Source organism: Hypanus sabinus, chromosome 1 (assembly GCF_030144855.1).
Source record: "Hypanus sabinus isolate sHypSab1 chromosome 1, sHypSab1.hap1, whole genome shotgun sequence".
In the NCBI taxonomy this organism is placed as follows: Eukaryota; Metazoa; Chordata; class Chondrichthyes; order Myliobatiformes; family Dasyatidae; genus Hypanus; species Hypanus sabinus.
The window spans coordinates 104,547,597-104,566,426 of NC_082706.1; the positions used below are offsets into that span (position 1 = coordinate 104,547,597).

At 45.4% G+C, this 18,830-nt stretch overlaps 1 protein-coding gene across 1 annotated transcript in view; it reads left to right on the top strand.

Moving 5' to 3' along the window:
- The window catches only part of rspo2 (R-spondin 2), an 88,374-nt gene extending 73,282 nt beyond the window's left edge, over window positions 1-15,092 (top strand). Inside the window, exon 5 of the mRNA XM_059994468.1 lies at window positions 14,472-15,092. Coding sequence (XP_059850451.1) covers window positions 14,472-14,587 — 116 coding nt within the window. The 3' untranslated portion in view covers window positions 14,588-15,092. The remainder of the gene's footprint in view (window positions 1-14,471) is intronic.
- The last annotated feature ends 3,738 nt before the right edge of the window (window positions 15,093-18,830 follow it).

An 18,830-nucleotide genomic window follows, 5' to 3' on the forward strand; every position in this document is an offset into this window, starting at 1 on the left:
TGACTTTGTGGGCATCACTGAGTCATGACTGAAAGAGGGCCATATTTGGGAGCTTAACATCAAAGGATATACTTTGTATTGAAAGGAGAGGCAGGAAGGCATAGGCGGTGGTGTGGCTCTGTTAGTAAGAGACGGAATCACATCTTTAGAAAGATGTGACATAGGGTCAGAAAATATTGAATCTTTATGGGTGGTGTTAAGAAATTGCAAGGGTTAAAAAAACATTATGGGAATCATATATAGGCCTCCAAATAGTAGCCAAGATGTGGTGTTGAGATTGCAAATGGAGCTGAAAAGGGTAAGTAATAAGGGTAATTTCACAATTCTAATGGGGGTCTTCAATATGCAAGGGGATTGGGAAAATCATTGTTGGTATCCGATCACAAGAGAGGGAATTTGTTGAAAGCCTGCGAGATGGTTGTTTAGAGCAGCTTGTGCTTGAGCCTACTTGGGGAAAGGCTATCTTAGATCGGGTGTTGTGTAATAACCCAGATATTAGGGAGCTTAGCGTAAAGGAACCCTTAGGAGGCAGCGATTATAATAAGATTGAATTCATTCTGCAGTTTGAGAGGGAGAAGCACATGTCAGATATATCAGCATCACAATGGAATAAAGGGAATTACAGAGGCATGAGAGAGGAGCTTGCCCAGGTGGATTGGAGGAGGATACTGGCGGGGATGACCGCAGAATACAGGTGGCTGAAGTTTCTGGGAATAGCTTACAAGGTGGACAATAGACATGTCCCACAGAGGGAGAAATTGTCAAATGTCAGATAGGCAACTGTGGGTGACAGGGGAAGCTAAGGACTACATAAAAGCCAAGGAAGGGGCAAATAAGTTAGTAAAGGTGAGTGGGAAGCTGGATGATTGGGAAGCTTTTAAAATCTAACAAAATGCAGCTAAAAAAGCTATAAGAAGGGAAAAGATGAAATACGAGGACAGACTAGCCAATAATATAAAGCAGGATACCAAAAGTTTTTTTTCATTTATATAAAGAGTAAAAGAGTTGATATTGGATCACAAGAAAATTATGCTGGTGATGTACTAATGGGGGACAAATAAATGGCAGATGAACTTAATGGGTACTTTGCATCTGTCCTCACTGTGTAAGACACCAGTAGTGTGCCAGGGGTCTGTGAGTGTCAGGGAGCATGAGTGAGTACCATTGTTATTACAAAGGAAAAAGTGCTGGGCAAATTGAAAGGTGGATAAGTCACCTGGACCAGATGGACAACATCCCAGAGTCTTGAGAGAGGTTTGCTGAAGAGTTAACAGATGCATTGGTCATAATCTTAAAAGAATCACTTAATTCTGGCATGGTCCTGGAGGACTGGAAGTTTGCAAATGTCACTGCACTCTTGAAGAATGGAGGAAGACAAAGGAAAGGACATTATAGGCCAGTTAGCCTAACTCCAGTGGTTGGGAAAGTGTTGGAGTCTATTATAGGGATGAAGTTTCAAGGTTCTTGGAGACTAATGATAAAATAAGTCAAAGTCACATGGTTTCTGTGAAGGGAAATATTACTTGACAAAATTGTTAGAGTTCTTCGAGGAAGTAACAAGCGGAGTGGACAAAGGAGAGGCAGTGGATGTCATTTACTTGGATTTTCAGAAGGCATTTGATAAGCTGCCACACATGAGGCTGCTAACAAGATAAAATCCTATGGTATTACTGGAAAGATATTGGTGGTGTACCTCAGGGGTCAGTATTGGGACCGCTGCTTTTCACATTGTTTGTCAATGATTTGGATAAAGGAATTGATGGCTTTGCAGATGATACGAAGATAGGTGGAGGGGTAGGTAGTGCTGAGGAAGCAATGCAATTGCAGTAGGACTTGGACAGATTGGAAGACTAGGTTAAAAAAAAAGTGGCAGATGGAATACAATATTGGGAAATGTATGATAATGCATTTTGGTAAATGGAACAATAGTATAAAATATTATCTACATGGGGAGAATGTTCAAACATTAGATGTGCGGAGGGACTTAGGGGTCCTTATGCAAGACTCCCAGAAGGTTAATTTACGGGTTGAATCTGTGGTAAAGAAGGCAAATGCAATGTTGGCATTTATTTCCAGGGGAATATAAAAGCAAGGAGATAATGCTGAGCCTTTATAAGACTTGGAATATTGTCAACAGTTTTGGGCCCCATATCTCAAAAAGGATATATTGTCATTGGAAAGAGTCAAGAGGAGGTTTATGAGGATGATTCTGGGAATGAAGGGGTTAATATATGAGGAGCGTTTGGCAGCTTTGGGCCTGAACTCACTGGAATTTAGAAAAATACAGAGTCATTTCATTGAATCCTACCAGTTGTTGAAAGGACTAGATAGATGGGGTGGATGTGGAGAGGATGTTTCCTATGGTGGGGGTATCCAGAACTAGAAGGCACAGCCTCAAAATTGAGGGGTAAACCTTTATAACAGAGGAAAGGAGGAATTTTTTTAGCCAGAGAGTGGAAAGCTCTGCCACAGACTGCGGTGGAGGCAGAAATGGATCGTTTCCTGATTGGTCAAGGCATCAAAGGATATGGCGAGAAGACAGGTGTATGGGTGTTAAGTGGAGTCTGGGATCAGCCATGATGGGAATAGCAGAGCAGACTCGATGGGCTGAATGGCCTAATTCTGCTCCTATGTCTTATGGTCTAATGCAAACGATGCATTTCACTGTGTGCTTCCATGTATATTTGATAACTGAATCTGAATGTGAAACCGTGTCTTGATGTCAATAGTTATCCCTCAACAACTTCACTGAAAGAAATGAGTTGATACCAGAAAAGCTGGGTTCTGACCCTTTGATAAGAATACTAAACCTGCTGAATTTTATGTCTTTGTTTTCCTTTCTAAAAGCAGGCTGACTGTGCCTTAGCCCTTAGAATGAAAGTCCAGCTCCCTGATGTAGTTTAATCTTCCCAAGGACTTTGCTCATCAAACAGTCTCCACGTCCGCCGTAGCTTTTGGTGGAGATCTTTCAGGGCAGTGCTTCTTCAGGCTCAGACTCTGATGTGCCCAGCATTACTGATACCAAATCACTCTGCTAGAGTACCAAGTTACACAAATAAAATTCTACGACCAAGGAGGACCTTTCTCCCATGTGGAGGTACAGGTCCTTTCAGAGTTATGGACCCCTTGCGAGACCAACTGTATGGTTGGGGTTTGATTTCTGCAGGCATCCGCAGAGGAGATTTACAAGGCTGTTGCCTGGATTGGAGGGTGTACCTTATGAGAATAGGTTGAGTGTACTCAGCCTTTTCTCCTTGGAGCAACGGAGGATGAGAGGTTACCTGACAGAGGTGTATGAGATGATGAGGGGCTTTGATCGTGTGGATAGTCCCAGGGCTGAAATGGCTAACACGAGAGAGCACAGTTTTAAGGTGCTTGGAGATAGGTACTGAGGGGATGTCAGGGGTAAGATTTTTACACAGAGAGTGGTGGGTGCGTGGAATGCACTGCTGACGACGGTGGGGAAAGCAGATACAACAGGGTCTTTTAAGAGCCTCTTAGATAGGTACATGGAGCTTAGGAAAATAGAGGGCTATGTGCTAGGGAAAATCTAGGGCGTGTCTAGAGTAGGTTACATGGTCATCACAGCATTGTGGGCCGAAGGGCCTGTAACGTTCTATGTTATGTGTTTCTGCTCGGTGAGAATAGGGCATTCCCACCCCGAGCAACAACAGTCGGGGGCTGGGTGGAGCTGAGGACAGTGAGGCTGGCTGGTGGCTGCCCTTCCCATTCCTGCTTGCTCTCCCATCATGGTTGTATCTGTGATCCTCTCCCAAGCAGTGCTTCTGTTCATTTCCAGCTTACTAACACTTCTCAGGAACAGAACCCTGTTGTAACCTGGGATCTGCCTGTGTGGTTAAATGCCGAGAAAGACTAGAATATTTAGTTGATCTGAGCAACGTTGTTGTGATTGATACTGTACACTGGTGTCCCTCAACATCCGTCATCATCCAGACAAATGACTTGAGTGAAGTGATTATGCTACATGAGGAGAGTGCAGAGAAGCTTTCAGGTGATTGGATAAGGATCTGGCTAATAGAGTACAATGCTGGAAAATGCAAGACATTCGACAGGTGGAAAATATTTAAAACAGCAGAATATTATTAAACTGTGGGAGATTAAAAGGTGCTGAGATGGTCTCTGTGTCCCTATACAAGTTACTGAAAGTTAGCAAGCAGGTGCTGTACGGAAAAAGGAAGGCAATGAGTACACTAGTCTTAATCGCAAGAAGGGTTGAAGGCAAGGCTGCCGGGCAAGTTTTTTCTGGAGTCAAGCAGTTACTCTATCGGCACAGAGGGAAGAGGCAGCTGCTGTGGTCTGGTTACTGCTGTGCAGTCCGAGATTGGGTCATGCACTAGTATGCAGTTCTAGTTTGTGGGAGAGGAGACTGGGTAATGAGAGTGAGTTTGTACTCTGTGCCTTTGGTACAATGAAATATTGTCCTGTCCCACCAGGTTTCTGGTAATCAACAGGGTGAGAGTTAAGATGAGCTGGGAGGTCCTAAGCTAACGTGCAAATGAGGAGGTCAGAAACACACGGGAGAGTGAAAGGTGCAGGATTTTCAGGTCTTGGCCTTCACAAAGATCTTGCCTCTGGCAATCAAAGGCTGTGCTGCGGAAAGGTGCTGGGGGAATGGGCATTGATTTGCAGCAGTGTCGGGGCTGTCTGTTTGTGTGCTGGGACATCTTACGAAAGGATTTCAGTCTTTATGAGGTGTAAAGACAAGCTGAATCCAGTTTTTCTCCCCCTCAGGTTAGATGAGATGAGAACTAAGTCACAGGCTTAGTCTGAAAGTTGAACTATTTAAGAGGAATCTGTGAGGGAACTCAGAGGATGGTGTGTGTGAAACTAAGTAGAACCAAGTAGAAAGGTAGATGTGGGTTCAATTGTAGAGAATTTAGAACTTGTAGACAGAACATTTTAGAGAAGTTTGGATAGGTACATGGATGAGAGAGGTATGGGGAACTATGATCCAGGTGCTGGTAGAAAACCAGGCCAGCATGGGCTAGGTGGGCTGAAAGCCTGTTTCAGTGCTGTGTAACACTAACTCAGGATGTTTTGTTTAGGGATCATTCGCCTCTGCACCAAGTTAAGGGGTCAACAATGTTCAGTGCTGATTGGGCCCGGTTATGGAGGTAAAGGTTGCACCACCTCCCTCTTAGCCTGTCCGTTAGGAAGCTGGCTGAAGGTGGGATCAGGTACGGCAATGAGGTCGATAGAGAGAAGGGTCCGAGCCTTGACTTGGCTTTTGTGGAAACTGCAGCGGGTCTGTCTGTGTTTGACAAGACAAAGAAAGGCAATGTACAGCAGTCACTACTGCTCCTTATATTCCTCATGGACTTCTAATGCCATGAAAATCATATTTCTAGTATCTGCTAAGGAATGGAATTAGCTCAGTCATCTTGCCAGGTCTCGGTCTAGAGAATGGAGTTCCTCACTGCGGCATCGGGAAGTGCCAGAGGTGCTGAGACTGGCAGACTACTTCTTCTTAACCTCGGACATTCCTCCGATAGCTCCCTCCAATCCTTCTTGCCCAGCTGTGCAATGCCCGAGTAGGGGTGGCACAGCCGCGTAGTGGTTAGCACAGCACTGTACAGTGCAGGCGACCAGGGTTCAATTCTCACTGCTGCCCGTGACTGCGTGGGTTTCCTCTGGGTGCTCCGGTTTCCTCCCACAGTCCAAAGACGGACCGGTTAGTAGGTTAATAGGTTTGTTGTAAGTTGTCCCGTGATTAGGCCAGGATTAAATCAGGGGATTGCTAGGTGTGATGGCTCGAAGGACTGGAAGCACCAACTGTATCTCAATAGGTGTAGTACAGTGACAGTGAGGTTGTGGTGGATGTTGCACTATGAGTGTAACTGAGAGGTAGCTGCCACCATCTGATTGGCAGTGTGCAGTCTGAGCTCGAGTTGTGCATTAGTGTACAGCTCTGTCTGTTTTATTGCTCAGTGACACCAGCCGGGGTTTCCAGATCACTTTATGAGTGGGGCAGTGTTACTCCTGACAGCTGTGATTTGAGCTGCTCCTGATTTGCTCTGGGGTTCCTGTCAGTAGGTACAGGGTGTAAGCTCGGACCCTACTCTCCAGCCTGTCTGTTTCACCCGTTTCTGCTACAACTCCTTGTGGACCGTCTGAAAGATATTACCGAACATTGTCTGGTGGATGTGTCCACCTGCAGAGTGTAGACAGACTCAGCTCAGGGTTTTGCACTTTTAATGGAAATTCTAACAAACTTTTCAGTCCAGATTACTGCATTCATTTTTCATTTGATCCAGTTCATTAATTATTCATTTTGGTACCCTTCACTCCTACGTTGTTCCATCTCATGTTAAAGCTGTCAAATTTTTCTAGCTCCTTACACTCCCACTGAATCTGTAACATCTCTGGCCCCTTTAGCCTGCATCATCTCCATAACCCCTCTCACTATCTCTGTAACCCCCTCTGACTCTCTACCTCCATCCAGCCCTTATACCCCACCCTAACTCTAACTGTCTCTGGCGCTACGTCTGTAACCCCTCTGGTCCTTACACAGTCCTTGATTCTATAACCTGCTCTGGGACCCTACACCTCTTACTATCTCTGTAATCTCTTCTGGGTCTTAACCCCTGCCTGATTTTGTAAATCTCTCTAGTGCCACTGTCCCCACGAGAGCAGATGCAATTGCATTTTAGAATCTCAGTTAAAAGGACAGTGTGACACTCCTCACAAAGTACTGGCCCCCTCAGCTACTACCAAGTATGACACTCCTTCAGTACTACCTCTCTGACGGTATGACATGCCTTCAGTTCCTCAGGGACTATCTCCTATCCGCTAAGCCTTCTCACCTGAGATCAGCAGCACGTGAACTGAAGATCTCCAGAGCTGTGGGCAGATTTGTGGGCTAAGCATCTCTTGCAAGTTGTTACTTGGTGGGCAAAGTGTTTGAAAAATTGAGAATCTGGAGAGGAGCAGGTGGAGGGAGGGGTTGGATCACTGTGGGGAGGGGAGGTGGGATGAGAAAGGATAGGGATATTGAGAGAGAGGAGGGGAAGGTAGGGATGTTGGATTGTTGAAGAGCGGAGGAAGGTCCGGGTTGGATTACTGAGAGAGGGAGGGAGAAGGTGGAGGGTGTTGACATGTTGAGGAGGAGAGGGAAGTGGGAGTGTTGGATTGTTGAGGAAGGGAGGGTAAGGTAGGAGCTTGAATTATTGAGGGAAGGAGGTGGTGGAGAGTGCTGGTTTGCTGATGAGGGAAGAGGTTGGGTGTGTTGGGCTTTTGAGGGGGGGAGAGAGGAGGAGGAGGTGTTGGGTTGGTGGGGAAGGAGGAAGGAGAGAGGGATTGTTGGATTATGGAGGATGAGAAATGTTGACCTGATTATGTATATCTGGTGATTTAAGCCTTTAGTTACACAGTTGGGCAGTCAATTGAGGTAAAGATTGCCGATGGATGTTTGGTGGGGCTGAGTGAGATTCTTCAGTTCTATGACCCAGTTCAGGGTTGATCTTCCTACTGCTTTGTCTGAGGTTATGACGAGAAATCTTCAGGGGCTTGGAAGAGGGCAAATTCAGCAGAAGATACAAACAAAAGGCTGCAGAGGCTGGACATTGAAATATATTTTCTGCTTTTGTTCCAATTGAACGGAGCTGGTTATAAGTTATCTCTATGTCTTGTAGCTATGAACCTAGTGTATTACTAATTTTTGAATGACTGTATTTTACATTCCTTGTCCCCTGCTGTGATTATTGGCTTCTTGTTTTTCTCTCGGATGTAGTGTTCTTTCATATTCTGGCAGACTTATCTATCTCTCTCGCTCACGTATCTTCTTTCCCTTTTGGCCTATCTCTCTCTCTCTCTCTCTCTCTCTCTCTCTCTCTCTCTCTCTCTCTCTCCCCCCCCCCCCCCGTTACTCCTTCCCCTCTGACCCATCTTTTCCCCTGACTTTGTCAGTTCTTTCGTCCTCCATTCCTCTCCCCCCCCCTCTCCTGCTTGTCTCTTTCCCTTTCTTCCCCTCCCCAACAATCCTTTTCCTGTCAACAGGTTCCATCTCTGCTTTCACTTATGAATCCTGTTGTGATGTCAAGATCTGACAAACCCATGGTGAGGCCCAGTCCGCCTACCTCTCTCTAATGCAGGGCACTCCACGCCAAGTGAGAAGAGCTTACACTTCCATATATGGGTCTGATTTGCAAAATTCCAAATCACATGACAAAACTCGGAGAGAGTAAGAGTAAATCTGCAAGACGACCAATAAATTTTTCACAGAGCACTTGGGTTTGTAATAGTAGAATGTGAAAACATTCCTACAGCCCTGCTCTTTGCTCAGAAGATGAACCTATTTTTTTTTCCCTTGCTGGAATAAGTGAGCTATGACTCAAATCGAAACGCTGGGATTGTATTACCCTTACAAATATCCACTTGGCTCATATCCTTTTTGCAATGTGTGCCACTAAAAGAACATCCAGGAGGAGGAAGGAGCATTGGAATTGCAGCTTGTTACTTTGGAGGATCATGTCAGCCCGAGGATTGCTTTCTGGTTAGGCAGAGATTGGACTCCAGGAGCAGTGAGCATCTTTGTTAGTCCCTCCTCCTCCTGCCCACTCAGACTCTTCCTTTTTTAAAGTTTGACTCCTTGATATTTGAACAGTTAAACTTCAGACTGGTAACCTGCAACCTTCTCCCATCCAGGCTGTTCCATTACAAATCTTAATGACTTTGGATGTACTTTTAAATAAATACCAGATATTAGAAAAACAGCACAAAAAGGAGATGCTGAGAGTTTGAGTGAAAGTGGCCCTGGATCCATCTGAAGTGGAGTGGGCCAGTGTATCGGGAACACAGACTTGAGTATAGTTGTGCTAGTTTTTTTTTCTTTCATCTATAAAGTGCTTCAGATATGAAACAGTCCGAATGGATTTCACATCCATATTTATTCAGACTGAGGTAAATTCCAGGTCTTGCGTGTACAGAGGTGACATAAAGCTCTGGATGTTCACTGTGGATTTTGTTTGTGAACAGATGCTCTGATTCATCCTGGGTTGTGATTTGGGCCCACGTCAGCAACCTATTCCAGGCAGATCTGCCTTTAACTCTTAACATTGAGCTTCTACATCTGTTGTCATTTTAAGCAAGGATGTGCAACATCTATTTCTTAATGTTTATTGAGCCTGTATCTGGGCCCAGTGTTTATTCCTGATATTAATAGTGACTGTCTTTATCCTCTGTCTGTGAAGGATAACATTTATCATCCAAACTTATTTAAGATTGCATAATCCTTCTGGTGAAGGTGTAATCCTATCCATAGAAATATAATCCTTCATGAAGGACTGGTCCTATTCATGAAGGTATGCTCCTTTTGGTGAAGGTGTGGTCCTATTGGTGAAGATGTGCTCCTTTTGGTGAAGGCTGGGTCCTTATGGTGAAAGAGGTGCCTTTTTGTGAAGGTGGAGTTCTTTTGATGAGGGGCTGGTATTTTTGGTGAAGGGATGGTCCTGTTGGTGAAGGTGTGGTCCTATTGGTGAAGCTGTGGTGCTTCTGATGAAGATATAATATTTCAGGTGAAGATGTGGTTTTTCTGGTGAAGATGTAAAGGCTGATTTATACTTGAGCGTATGGGCTACGCTGTAACCCTGATTTTCACTTCTGCGTTGCTGAACGCCGTAGCGAGCATGCGTTGGTGTGCGCCAAAACGCTTGTTGGTAGTGGAGTTTCTATGGCACAGTGTTGAGTTTCTTCGCGAGAGACGTGGACAAGGAAATACATTTCAAATATTTTCAGATGTCGGCAGGTAGATTTGACGATTTGGTTCATCTATTTCGCATTGGTGTACGCACAGCCTACAGACATGGCGGAGAATCAGCAACCGGAAATGCGATGCTACCAAGTGGACCAATCACAGTTGTTGTGGTCTGCGTCGCCGTGACACGTGAGTTACTTTTTTGCGGAGGTACATGTCACCCTACAGCGTAGATGTGATGCACAAGTATAAATCAGACTTGGTCCTTCTGGTGAACGTTTAGTCTGTCTGTTGATGGTCTCCCACAGAGCCGATAGGAGGGAGTACCAGGGTTTGGAACCAGTGAGGATGAAGGACAAATTATATATTTATAAGTCAGGAAGTTTGTATCCTGGAGGGGAACATGCAGCCCTGTAACTGCTGCCATACAAGTCACAGGTTTCAGCAGGTGCTGTCAGAGTAGCCCCCCGTACACAGACAGTAGATGCACTTTGAAAAGAGGTTGATTGGCTGCAAACTACTTTGAGGTGGTGTGAAGCCATTAAAAGAACAGGAGATGTCTTTCTGTCTACTGATGCTTCTATTTATTCTCTGCAGCTCTGACGTGACCTCAGGGTTTACTGTGGGAGTTGCTGTCGCTGCTTGTGGATCTGAGCAACAGCGGCCCACTCTTCCCTGAGGCACCACATCGGGTGCTGCCAGGGTTCTTCTGCTGATGTAGTGTGTGGGCTTGCAGCATATCCTCGCAGTCCCTTCCCCAGTGGAGGTCAGCTCAAGGGAGCTGGGTAGGCAAAACTCAATTGTCCTTCTCTAACCAGTGACCACCTTTATCCCAGCCAACCATGGGGGAAGTATAGTCATGAAGAACTAGGAACAGGAGTGGTCCATTCAAGATCTCAAACCTGCTCCACCATCAGAAATCTATCCAGCAATCTAGAATGAACGCCAAGTGTCCCTGCAGCGTTGGGGAGAGAGTTCTGATGAGTCACCATGCACTGAGGGGAGATATTTCTCTTCCTCCTCCTCTTCTCCCAACAGAATCTGAGATTCCATCCTCCGAAGGCCACGGAAGATGAGTTGATTTGAAACACGATTGATGTAGACACGAGGAAATCTGCAGATGCTGGAAATTCAAGCAACACACATAAAATGCTGGAGGAACGCAGCAGGCCAGGCAGCATCTATAGGGAGAAGCACCGTCGACGTTCCTGGCTGAGACCCTCCGTCAGGACTAACTGAAAGGAAAGATAGTAAGGAATTTGAAAGTAGGAGGGGAAGGAGGAAATGTGAAATGATGGGAGAAGACTGCAGGGGTTGGGGTGAAGCTGAGAGCTGGAAAGTTGATTGGCAAAAGGGATACAGAGCTGGAGAAGGGAAAGGATCATGGGACGGGAGGCCTCGGGAGAAAGAAAGGGGGAGGGGAGCACCAGAGGGAGATGGAGAACAGGCAGCGTGATGGGCAGAGAGAGAAGGAAAAAAAGAGGGGGGAAACTAAATATATCAGGGATGGGGTAAGGAGGAGAGGGGGGCATTAATAAAAATTAGAGAAGTCAATGTTCATGCCATCAGGTTGGAGGCTACCCAGATGGTATCATTCCTTTCAGTTAGTCCTGACGAAGAGTCTCAGCCCGAAATGTTGACTGCTTCTTCCTATAGATGCTGCCTGGCCTGCTGCGTTCCATCAGTATTTGATGTCCAGGTGTTGATGGATATGGGGATCAGGCCAAAAGCAGCTGATCCCCTCATTCTGAGACTGATACTGTTGTGAGACACCTCAGCCAGGGGACACAACCCGTGTCGAGCTTATTCACACTGAGAAGATGTTGTCTGCATCCTTTATCCATTGACAAGGGCTGGAATGCTGCATCTTCCCAATGGGAGGTGTGATTGTCGGCACAGACCTGACTCCGGGTGCTCACACCATGTGCACCAGCCCAACCCTGGACCACACTTCGACACACCAGAAAACTCTTCATGCAGAGCAGTCTAACAGGTTGCAATGCTAGTAATCTGAAGACTTTAAACACTAAGATTTCTACCTCACCGTGGAATATCCAACTGATGGAGAGTGAGTTTGATACCAACCTGTAAATAGAATGTAGAAGTGAAACTAAACGAACCCCTGACTGATGTTATCTTAATTTTTGAACAAAGCATTCATAGTTCACTATCTGCTTTCAGTAACCTCATGGCCTGGTTTATTCGGGACGGGTCAGTGATCGGAGCCCACAGACTCCATGCTGCCTGGAGAGGAGGAAGCAAATACTGCACTGCTGACACAGACCACTCAGCCCCTCTGCCACTGGTGCTCCTGCCCCATACAACCTCTTCCCACCTGTTTCTTCCCCCCTGCAGATGCTGGAAATCTGAGCAACACACACAAAACGCTTGAGGAAATTGGCAGGGAGAGCACAGTTGACATTTCAGGCCAAAACCCTTCAGCAGGACTGGAGAAGGAAAAGCTAAGGAGTAGATTTAAAAGATGGGAGGAGGGGAGAGAGAAACACAAGGTGATGGGTGAAACCTGAAGGGGAGGGATGAGGTAAAGAGCTGGGAAGCTGATTGGAGAAAGAGACAGAAGGCCATGGAAGAAAGAAAAGGGGGCAGGAGCATCAGACGGAGGCGATAAGGTGACAGAGGGAAAAGGGGATGGGAAATGGAGGAGAGGAAGGCTTGGGGGGCATTATCGGTAGTTCGAGAAATCGATGTTCTCGCCTTCAGGTTGGAGGCTACACAAATGGAATAAAAGGTGTTGTTCTTCCAACCTAAGTGTGGCCTCATCACGACAATGGACAAATAAAGATAATTTCTCTTGAAGTGTGGGAGACTGAGGGTGAACATACAAGGCTTTATAAAATCATGAGGGTTACACTATATGTACAGTGAACGTACACTGTCTTGTTCTCAGGGAAGGAAATTAAAAACTAGAGTGCGTAGGATTGAGGTGAGAGCGGATAGATTTTGGAATACTCGCAGAGTGGAATTAGCACTGCATGATATGAACAAGGAGTATAGGTCCCAAGGAATTTGGACCCTAAGATTCCAGGAGGATCACCGTCAGAAAAGGGACCCAAGGAGAAGCTGCTTCATGCAGAGGATGGTGGTTCTATGGAATGAATTACCAGAGGAAGTGGTTCGGCAGTTACAATAACAAACATTTGAAAGATATTTTGACAGTTGAAGTGTCAAATGCCAAGCCATTTGATATGGTGGCTGTCGGTACTCTGGGTACTGATCCCCAATTAGGTGAGTCTGTACCTTGGTTAATTACTGTGGAATGATGGAAGGCTGCTTTGCCCATTAACAATGGGACTTCTCAAGGTCTTATCATTTTTACCTCGGCCCCCACTCCCTGTATGAGAGGAATGTAAAGTTCTGTAGGATTCACAGGGATCTTCAGCTTTACACCATGGCTCCACCTATTTACAAATCTCTTTAATGGACCTTCAATGTCTCACAATCTCCCTTAAAGTTTAAATATAATGTATTACTGCAGGAGGTGAGCTAGCAAGTGGTACTAGAGGCAGTCAAGAACACATGGCACAGGAGCAGGAGAAAGCCATCGAGTCCGAATATGTGCTGCCATTTATAAGACCCATGGTCTTGCCCTCATTTCCACTTTCCTGCCGCTTACCCACACTCTCGGCCTATCTCAAGCTTGAATACATTCAGTAGCTGTCTTCTCAGGCCTCTCTTGCAAAGACACTCTGAGGGAAGAAATTCTTCTTCACCTGGTCTAGAAACTTTGCCTTCTAGGCCCGGATCTCTGCAACCACACCCCCAAAGCAGAATTCCTAGCTTTCACACCAGCCTCAATCCCATGGTTGTGGAGTGGAAGCAAGTCATCTCTGGCTTTGCCTAAGACGACACAGTGTTCTGGCCCTGGGAGCCTGGCGCATTTCAATGAAATCCCTTTCAGGCCTCTCAGAAAACTAGAGTTCAGGCAGGTTCACCATGAAAGAACCTCTTGGTTGCCGGTGAATTTGTACAGAATAACTGGATAAGTGAGGGGCACATGGGAAGTGCTGGTTCACACATCTGTCAAGGCCAGCAAGACCAGGTGGTATGCAGCAATCTAGCCTTAATCAACCAAGACTCACAGGCTCAGAGCTGGGAGGCTACTCTGCACTAATTAGACCAATGGCCAGAGCATTGTGTCGTCTTAGGCAGGATGAGGCTGATTTGCTTCCTATTCTGCAGGTTCTGAGGTGACTGAGGCTATTGTGGGGACCACAGATGGGCAAGAGGTGGCTGTTAGGGTTGGGGTGTGGGTTGTGATGTGGTGTGCTCCTTTTACCACTGTGTGGGGTTTCTGTCTGCTCTGAATCAGGATTGAGGTTGTCACTACCACCCCAAATCTCTTCCACTTTGAATTGTTCTGGGCTGGATATTCCCAGGATCAGTGTGGATGTTGCATTTCTTCAAGGACTTTTTCAGAATATCCTCTTGTCTGCCTCTGAGTTCTGGCCATGGTGTCAGTCTCCTTGATGGCCAGAACACAGAAGAGGGTTCCAGGATTCACTGATGTTAAATAGGCCAGTTGGAGGGGTGGTGGTGTTCCCTGGATACTGGTTGGTGGACAGTGCGTTTTTCCATTGGAAGACTTCATAGTCTGAATCTTTCCAGACTTCAAGAGGCAGTTTCTGTCAGAAGCCCCAGTTTCCTTAGGGTAAAGAGGGATGGGATTAGGCAGATGAACAAATGCCTCATGTCTGCAGAGACGAGAACCCTGACTAATTGTCGTTCTTTCCTTTGGCAGAGAAAAAGCAGAGAGCAAAAGCGAAGGGAGCAGACAAGAAGAAGAAGAAGAGAGCTCGTGCTAAGGAACGCAAGCAATTTGTGGCGCTGCAAACAACAGAGAGCACAGACCTATAAAACATTAATCCACAACATTCATCAAGCTGCTCGTCCTTCCTACACTCCTGCAGTTGTGCTGCTTTTGACAATATTAGTGGCAGAAATGAAAGAAAGAGGGAAAGTCCATGAAAAATTTTATTTATACATCAGGCGTTTGCTGTTCCGTTTGACCTGTAAAGAACAAGCTTGGTGTGGCAAAGACTCTTTGAAAAGCCACAGTTTGCATTGAGATAATTTAAATCATGCAAGGTTAGCCCCTGCTTCTAGAGTTGCCCAGAGTTGGAGAACAAGATGTGTCTATTTAAATGCAGGAAGACTTTTGAACACAGGACAAGGACTGTTTACTACATGGAGTCTGCATTTTCCGTTTGTCCTACATTCCAGGAAGACCCCCCATGTGTATAAGCACTGCCAAGCTGCAATGTTATGCAGGGTTTGCCACAGGTCCTAAGGACATCACCTACATAAAACGCTTTAAAGGCTATAACCGTATAATCAAAGCAATGACTGTCTCCTTGTTGCTTGACTGGTGTGTACACAGTGCTGAGTCTATCCATAATAAACTTATTCACTGTGTTTATATGTATATTTAGATATGTATTTGTATGTGTGTATATACACACACACTTACACTTTAATTGTTGGCCATCTGCATCACAGAACCTGCTACTATTTCTCTGATAACTATATTTTGGGATGTCCAGTGGTGTGTGTGGAGAGACGTGTATGTATTGACATCTAATTCCTGCTCTAACCCCAAGATGGTCTTTGGATCTTCAGTAAACTGCTAAATTAGTTTATTATTGTCACGTGTAAAGGGAAGAACTTGTGTACCTTTCATATAAATCAATTCATTACAACAGTGCTTCAAGGTGGTACAAGACAGAGCACAAACAGAATGCGGTTACAGTTACAGGGAAACTACAGTGCAGGTAGAAAATAAAGTACCAGGTCATGATGAGGGAGACAAAGTCAAAAGTCCATATTATTGTTCTGGGGACTGATCAGTAACTTTATGACAGCAGGATAGAAGCTGTCCTCTAGCCTGGTGGTACGTGCTTTCAGGCTTTAGTATCTTCTGCTCAACGAGATGGGAGAGAAGAGAAAATTTCTGGGTTGGTGGAGTCTTTGATAATGTTGGCTGCACTATGAAGGCAGGGAGAAATGTAGACAGTACGTGGAGAGGAGGGTGTTTTCTGCAATTTGCTGAGCTGTGCCCACCACTATCTCCAGGTTTTTTCATGGTCTCGGGAAGAAGAATGGCCATACCAAGAGCTGCTGCATTCAGATAGGATGCTTTCTAGGGTGCACTGATAAAAATTGGTGAGGACCGAAGGGAAGATGCCAAATTTCTTAAGCCTCCGGAGGAAGTGGGGGCGTTGGTGAGTTTTCTTGGTCTAAATGCTGGAAGTACTCAGCAGGTCAGGCAGAGACAGAGTTCTGATGAAAGGTTATTAACATGGAACATAGAACAGTACAGCACAGTAAAGGCCCTTCGGCCCACAATATTGTGCCAACCTTTTAACCTAACCTAAAATCAAGATAACCCTTCTGTCCTACATAGCTCTCCATTTATCTATCATCCAACTAAGAGACTCCTGAATGTCCCTAATGTACCAGCATCCACAACCACCACTGGCAGGGTGTTACCACTCGCTGTGTAAGGAACTTAACTCTGATGACCCACCCTATACTTCCCTCTAATCACCTTAAAATTATGTCAGCTTGTATCAGCCATTTTTGCCCTGGGAAGAAGCCGCTGACTATCCACTCTATCTATGCCACTTATCATCTTGTACATTTCTAATACGTCACTGCTCATCCAACTTTGCTCCAGAGAGAAAAGCCCAAACTCACTCAGCCTATGCTCATAAGACATTCTCTTATCCAGGCAGCATCCTGGTAAATCTCCTCTGTATTCTCTTTCATCATAAGATATAGGAGCAGAATTAGGCCATTTGGCCCATCGAGTCTGTTCCACCGTTTCATCATAGCTCATCCAATTTTCCTCAGCCCCACTCTGCTGCCTCCTCCCTGTATCCCTTCATGCCCTGATCAACAAGTTAAGACATTCCTTAAAACTTACTTTTTCATTCTGATTATTTGCTATCAACCATCCTTACTGTGTGGAAATGTGAGACACTTGCAACAGTAAAGAAAGTACAGTTGGATATTGTAGCAAGTTAATATAGCAATGTATTTATCTTACTGCTGTTGATTTTGAGTTCGAAAGTTAAGGAATAGAGCAACTGAACCACAATTTGATAATATTGCTACCAAGTCAAAGACTTTCAATTCAACAGTTTTTAAAAATTTTACTGAATACTAAAGATTTTGCAGATGCTGGAAATCTAAAGTAAACACACACAAAAATTCTCTCTACAACTTCCTCATCCTTCCTAAAATGAGGCAACAAGGGCTGATCACAATATTCCATGGCTGTTCTAACCAGAGTTTTATAGAGCTGCAACATTACCTCATGGTTTTTAATCTCAATCCCCCAACTGATGAAGCTAACACACCACACACCTTCTTAATCAACCTATCATCTTGCGTGACAACTTTATAGGAATCTATGGATGGGGACCCCAGATCTGTTCCTCCAAGCTGTCAAGAATCCTGCCATTAACCCTGTATTCTGCTTTGAAATTCAACCTTCTCAAAATGAATCACTTCACACTTTTCCAGGTTGAACTCTGTCGCTTTGCCGCTCAGCTCTGCATCTTGTCTGCTGCAGCCTACAGCCATCCTCCACACTATCCACAACTCCAGCAACATTTGTCTCATCTGCAAACTTACTAATAGCCCTTCTGCTTCTTCATCTAAGTTATTTATAAAAATCACAGAGACACAAAGAAGAAATCCCCGTGGAACACCACTGGTCACTGACCTGCAGGCAGAATACACTCCATCTATGATCAGCCTCTTCCTTCTATGGGCAATCCAATTCTGTATCCACACAGCCAGGTTTCCCTGGATCCCATGCCTCCTGACTTTCAGAATAGGGGGGCACTTTCTCAATCACCTTACTAAAATCCATATACACAACATCCACTGCTCTACCTTCATCAGCGTGCTGCCTTCATCCTCAAAGAACTGAATCAGGCTCCTGGGGTATGACAGGCCCCTCATAAAGCCCTTTTGCTGCTGGAATACTTGCAGAGTGGGATTGAGCATGGGTTGAGCAAATGACGAGAGTTCAAATCCCAGCTGGTGCATTTTTGGAAAACTCAGGTGTGGTGGACTTGGAGAAGGAAGAGAAGGGATTCCTTAGGAGAGTAACACAACTGAGAGGTCGCCGTCAGCCAGAGGGAGGGCTGAGATGGGCTTCGTATTCTAGTATTGGAAGGCTATGGAGTTGGAGGAGGCCATCAATGTGTCCGTGGAAGCTGTCCCCATGCAAAACTTAGGGCCATAAATATAAGAGGCTCATCAATTAACCCGTGAGTAATTCGAGTGCAGGAGAGGGTGAAATGGGAGGGGCTGGCATAGAGTGGAATCTCCAGCATGGAGCAGAGGGGACAAGTGGCCTGTAAAGCTGTATCAGCAATTATGCTGTTACCACAACATCCCTGACTGGACTCTGCAGGGTTTGTTTCGCAAACTGAAGGGAAGGCAGAGCAGGACAGTTATAAATAACCACTCACCATAGAGCAAGAATGGATCCTACACCTCCAGCCACACAGTTGAAAAACTTACTTGTAGCAGAATTACAGGCAGGTATGTTCAGACAACACGCTGAATATAAATGCATGGATTATAGTGAAGATAGAGAAGAAAAAATACACTGTGCAAACACAAGTTATCAGCACAAGAAACAAAGGCAGAATCCGAGACAAACCCATGGTAGTGCAAGAGCTGCTCCATAGTGTTCCATTGCTGAGATAGATTTAGGATTGTGCAGGCCGATTCAAGAATCTGATGCCTGTTGGGAAGTAGCTACTCCTGGACCTGGTCCTCCGGTACTTCCTGCCTGATGGCTGCAGTGAGAAGATGGCATGGTCCAGGTGATCGAGATTGTTGCTGATGGACACTGCCCTCCTGAGGCAGCACCTCCTGGAAATGCTGTCAATGGTGGGGAAGTCTGTGTCTTTGACGCCCACTACTCTCTACAGCCTCTTGCCTTCCTGTGTTTTGGCAAACTGTACCAGGCCACCAGTCAGGATATGTTCAGTGTACAGGTAGAAGTTTCTTTGAGTACTTGGTGATGTGCCAAATCCCCGTAAGCTTATAGTAAAGTAGAGGCACTTGCATGCCTTCT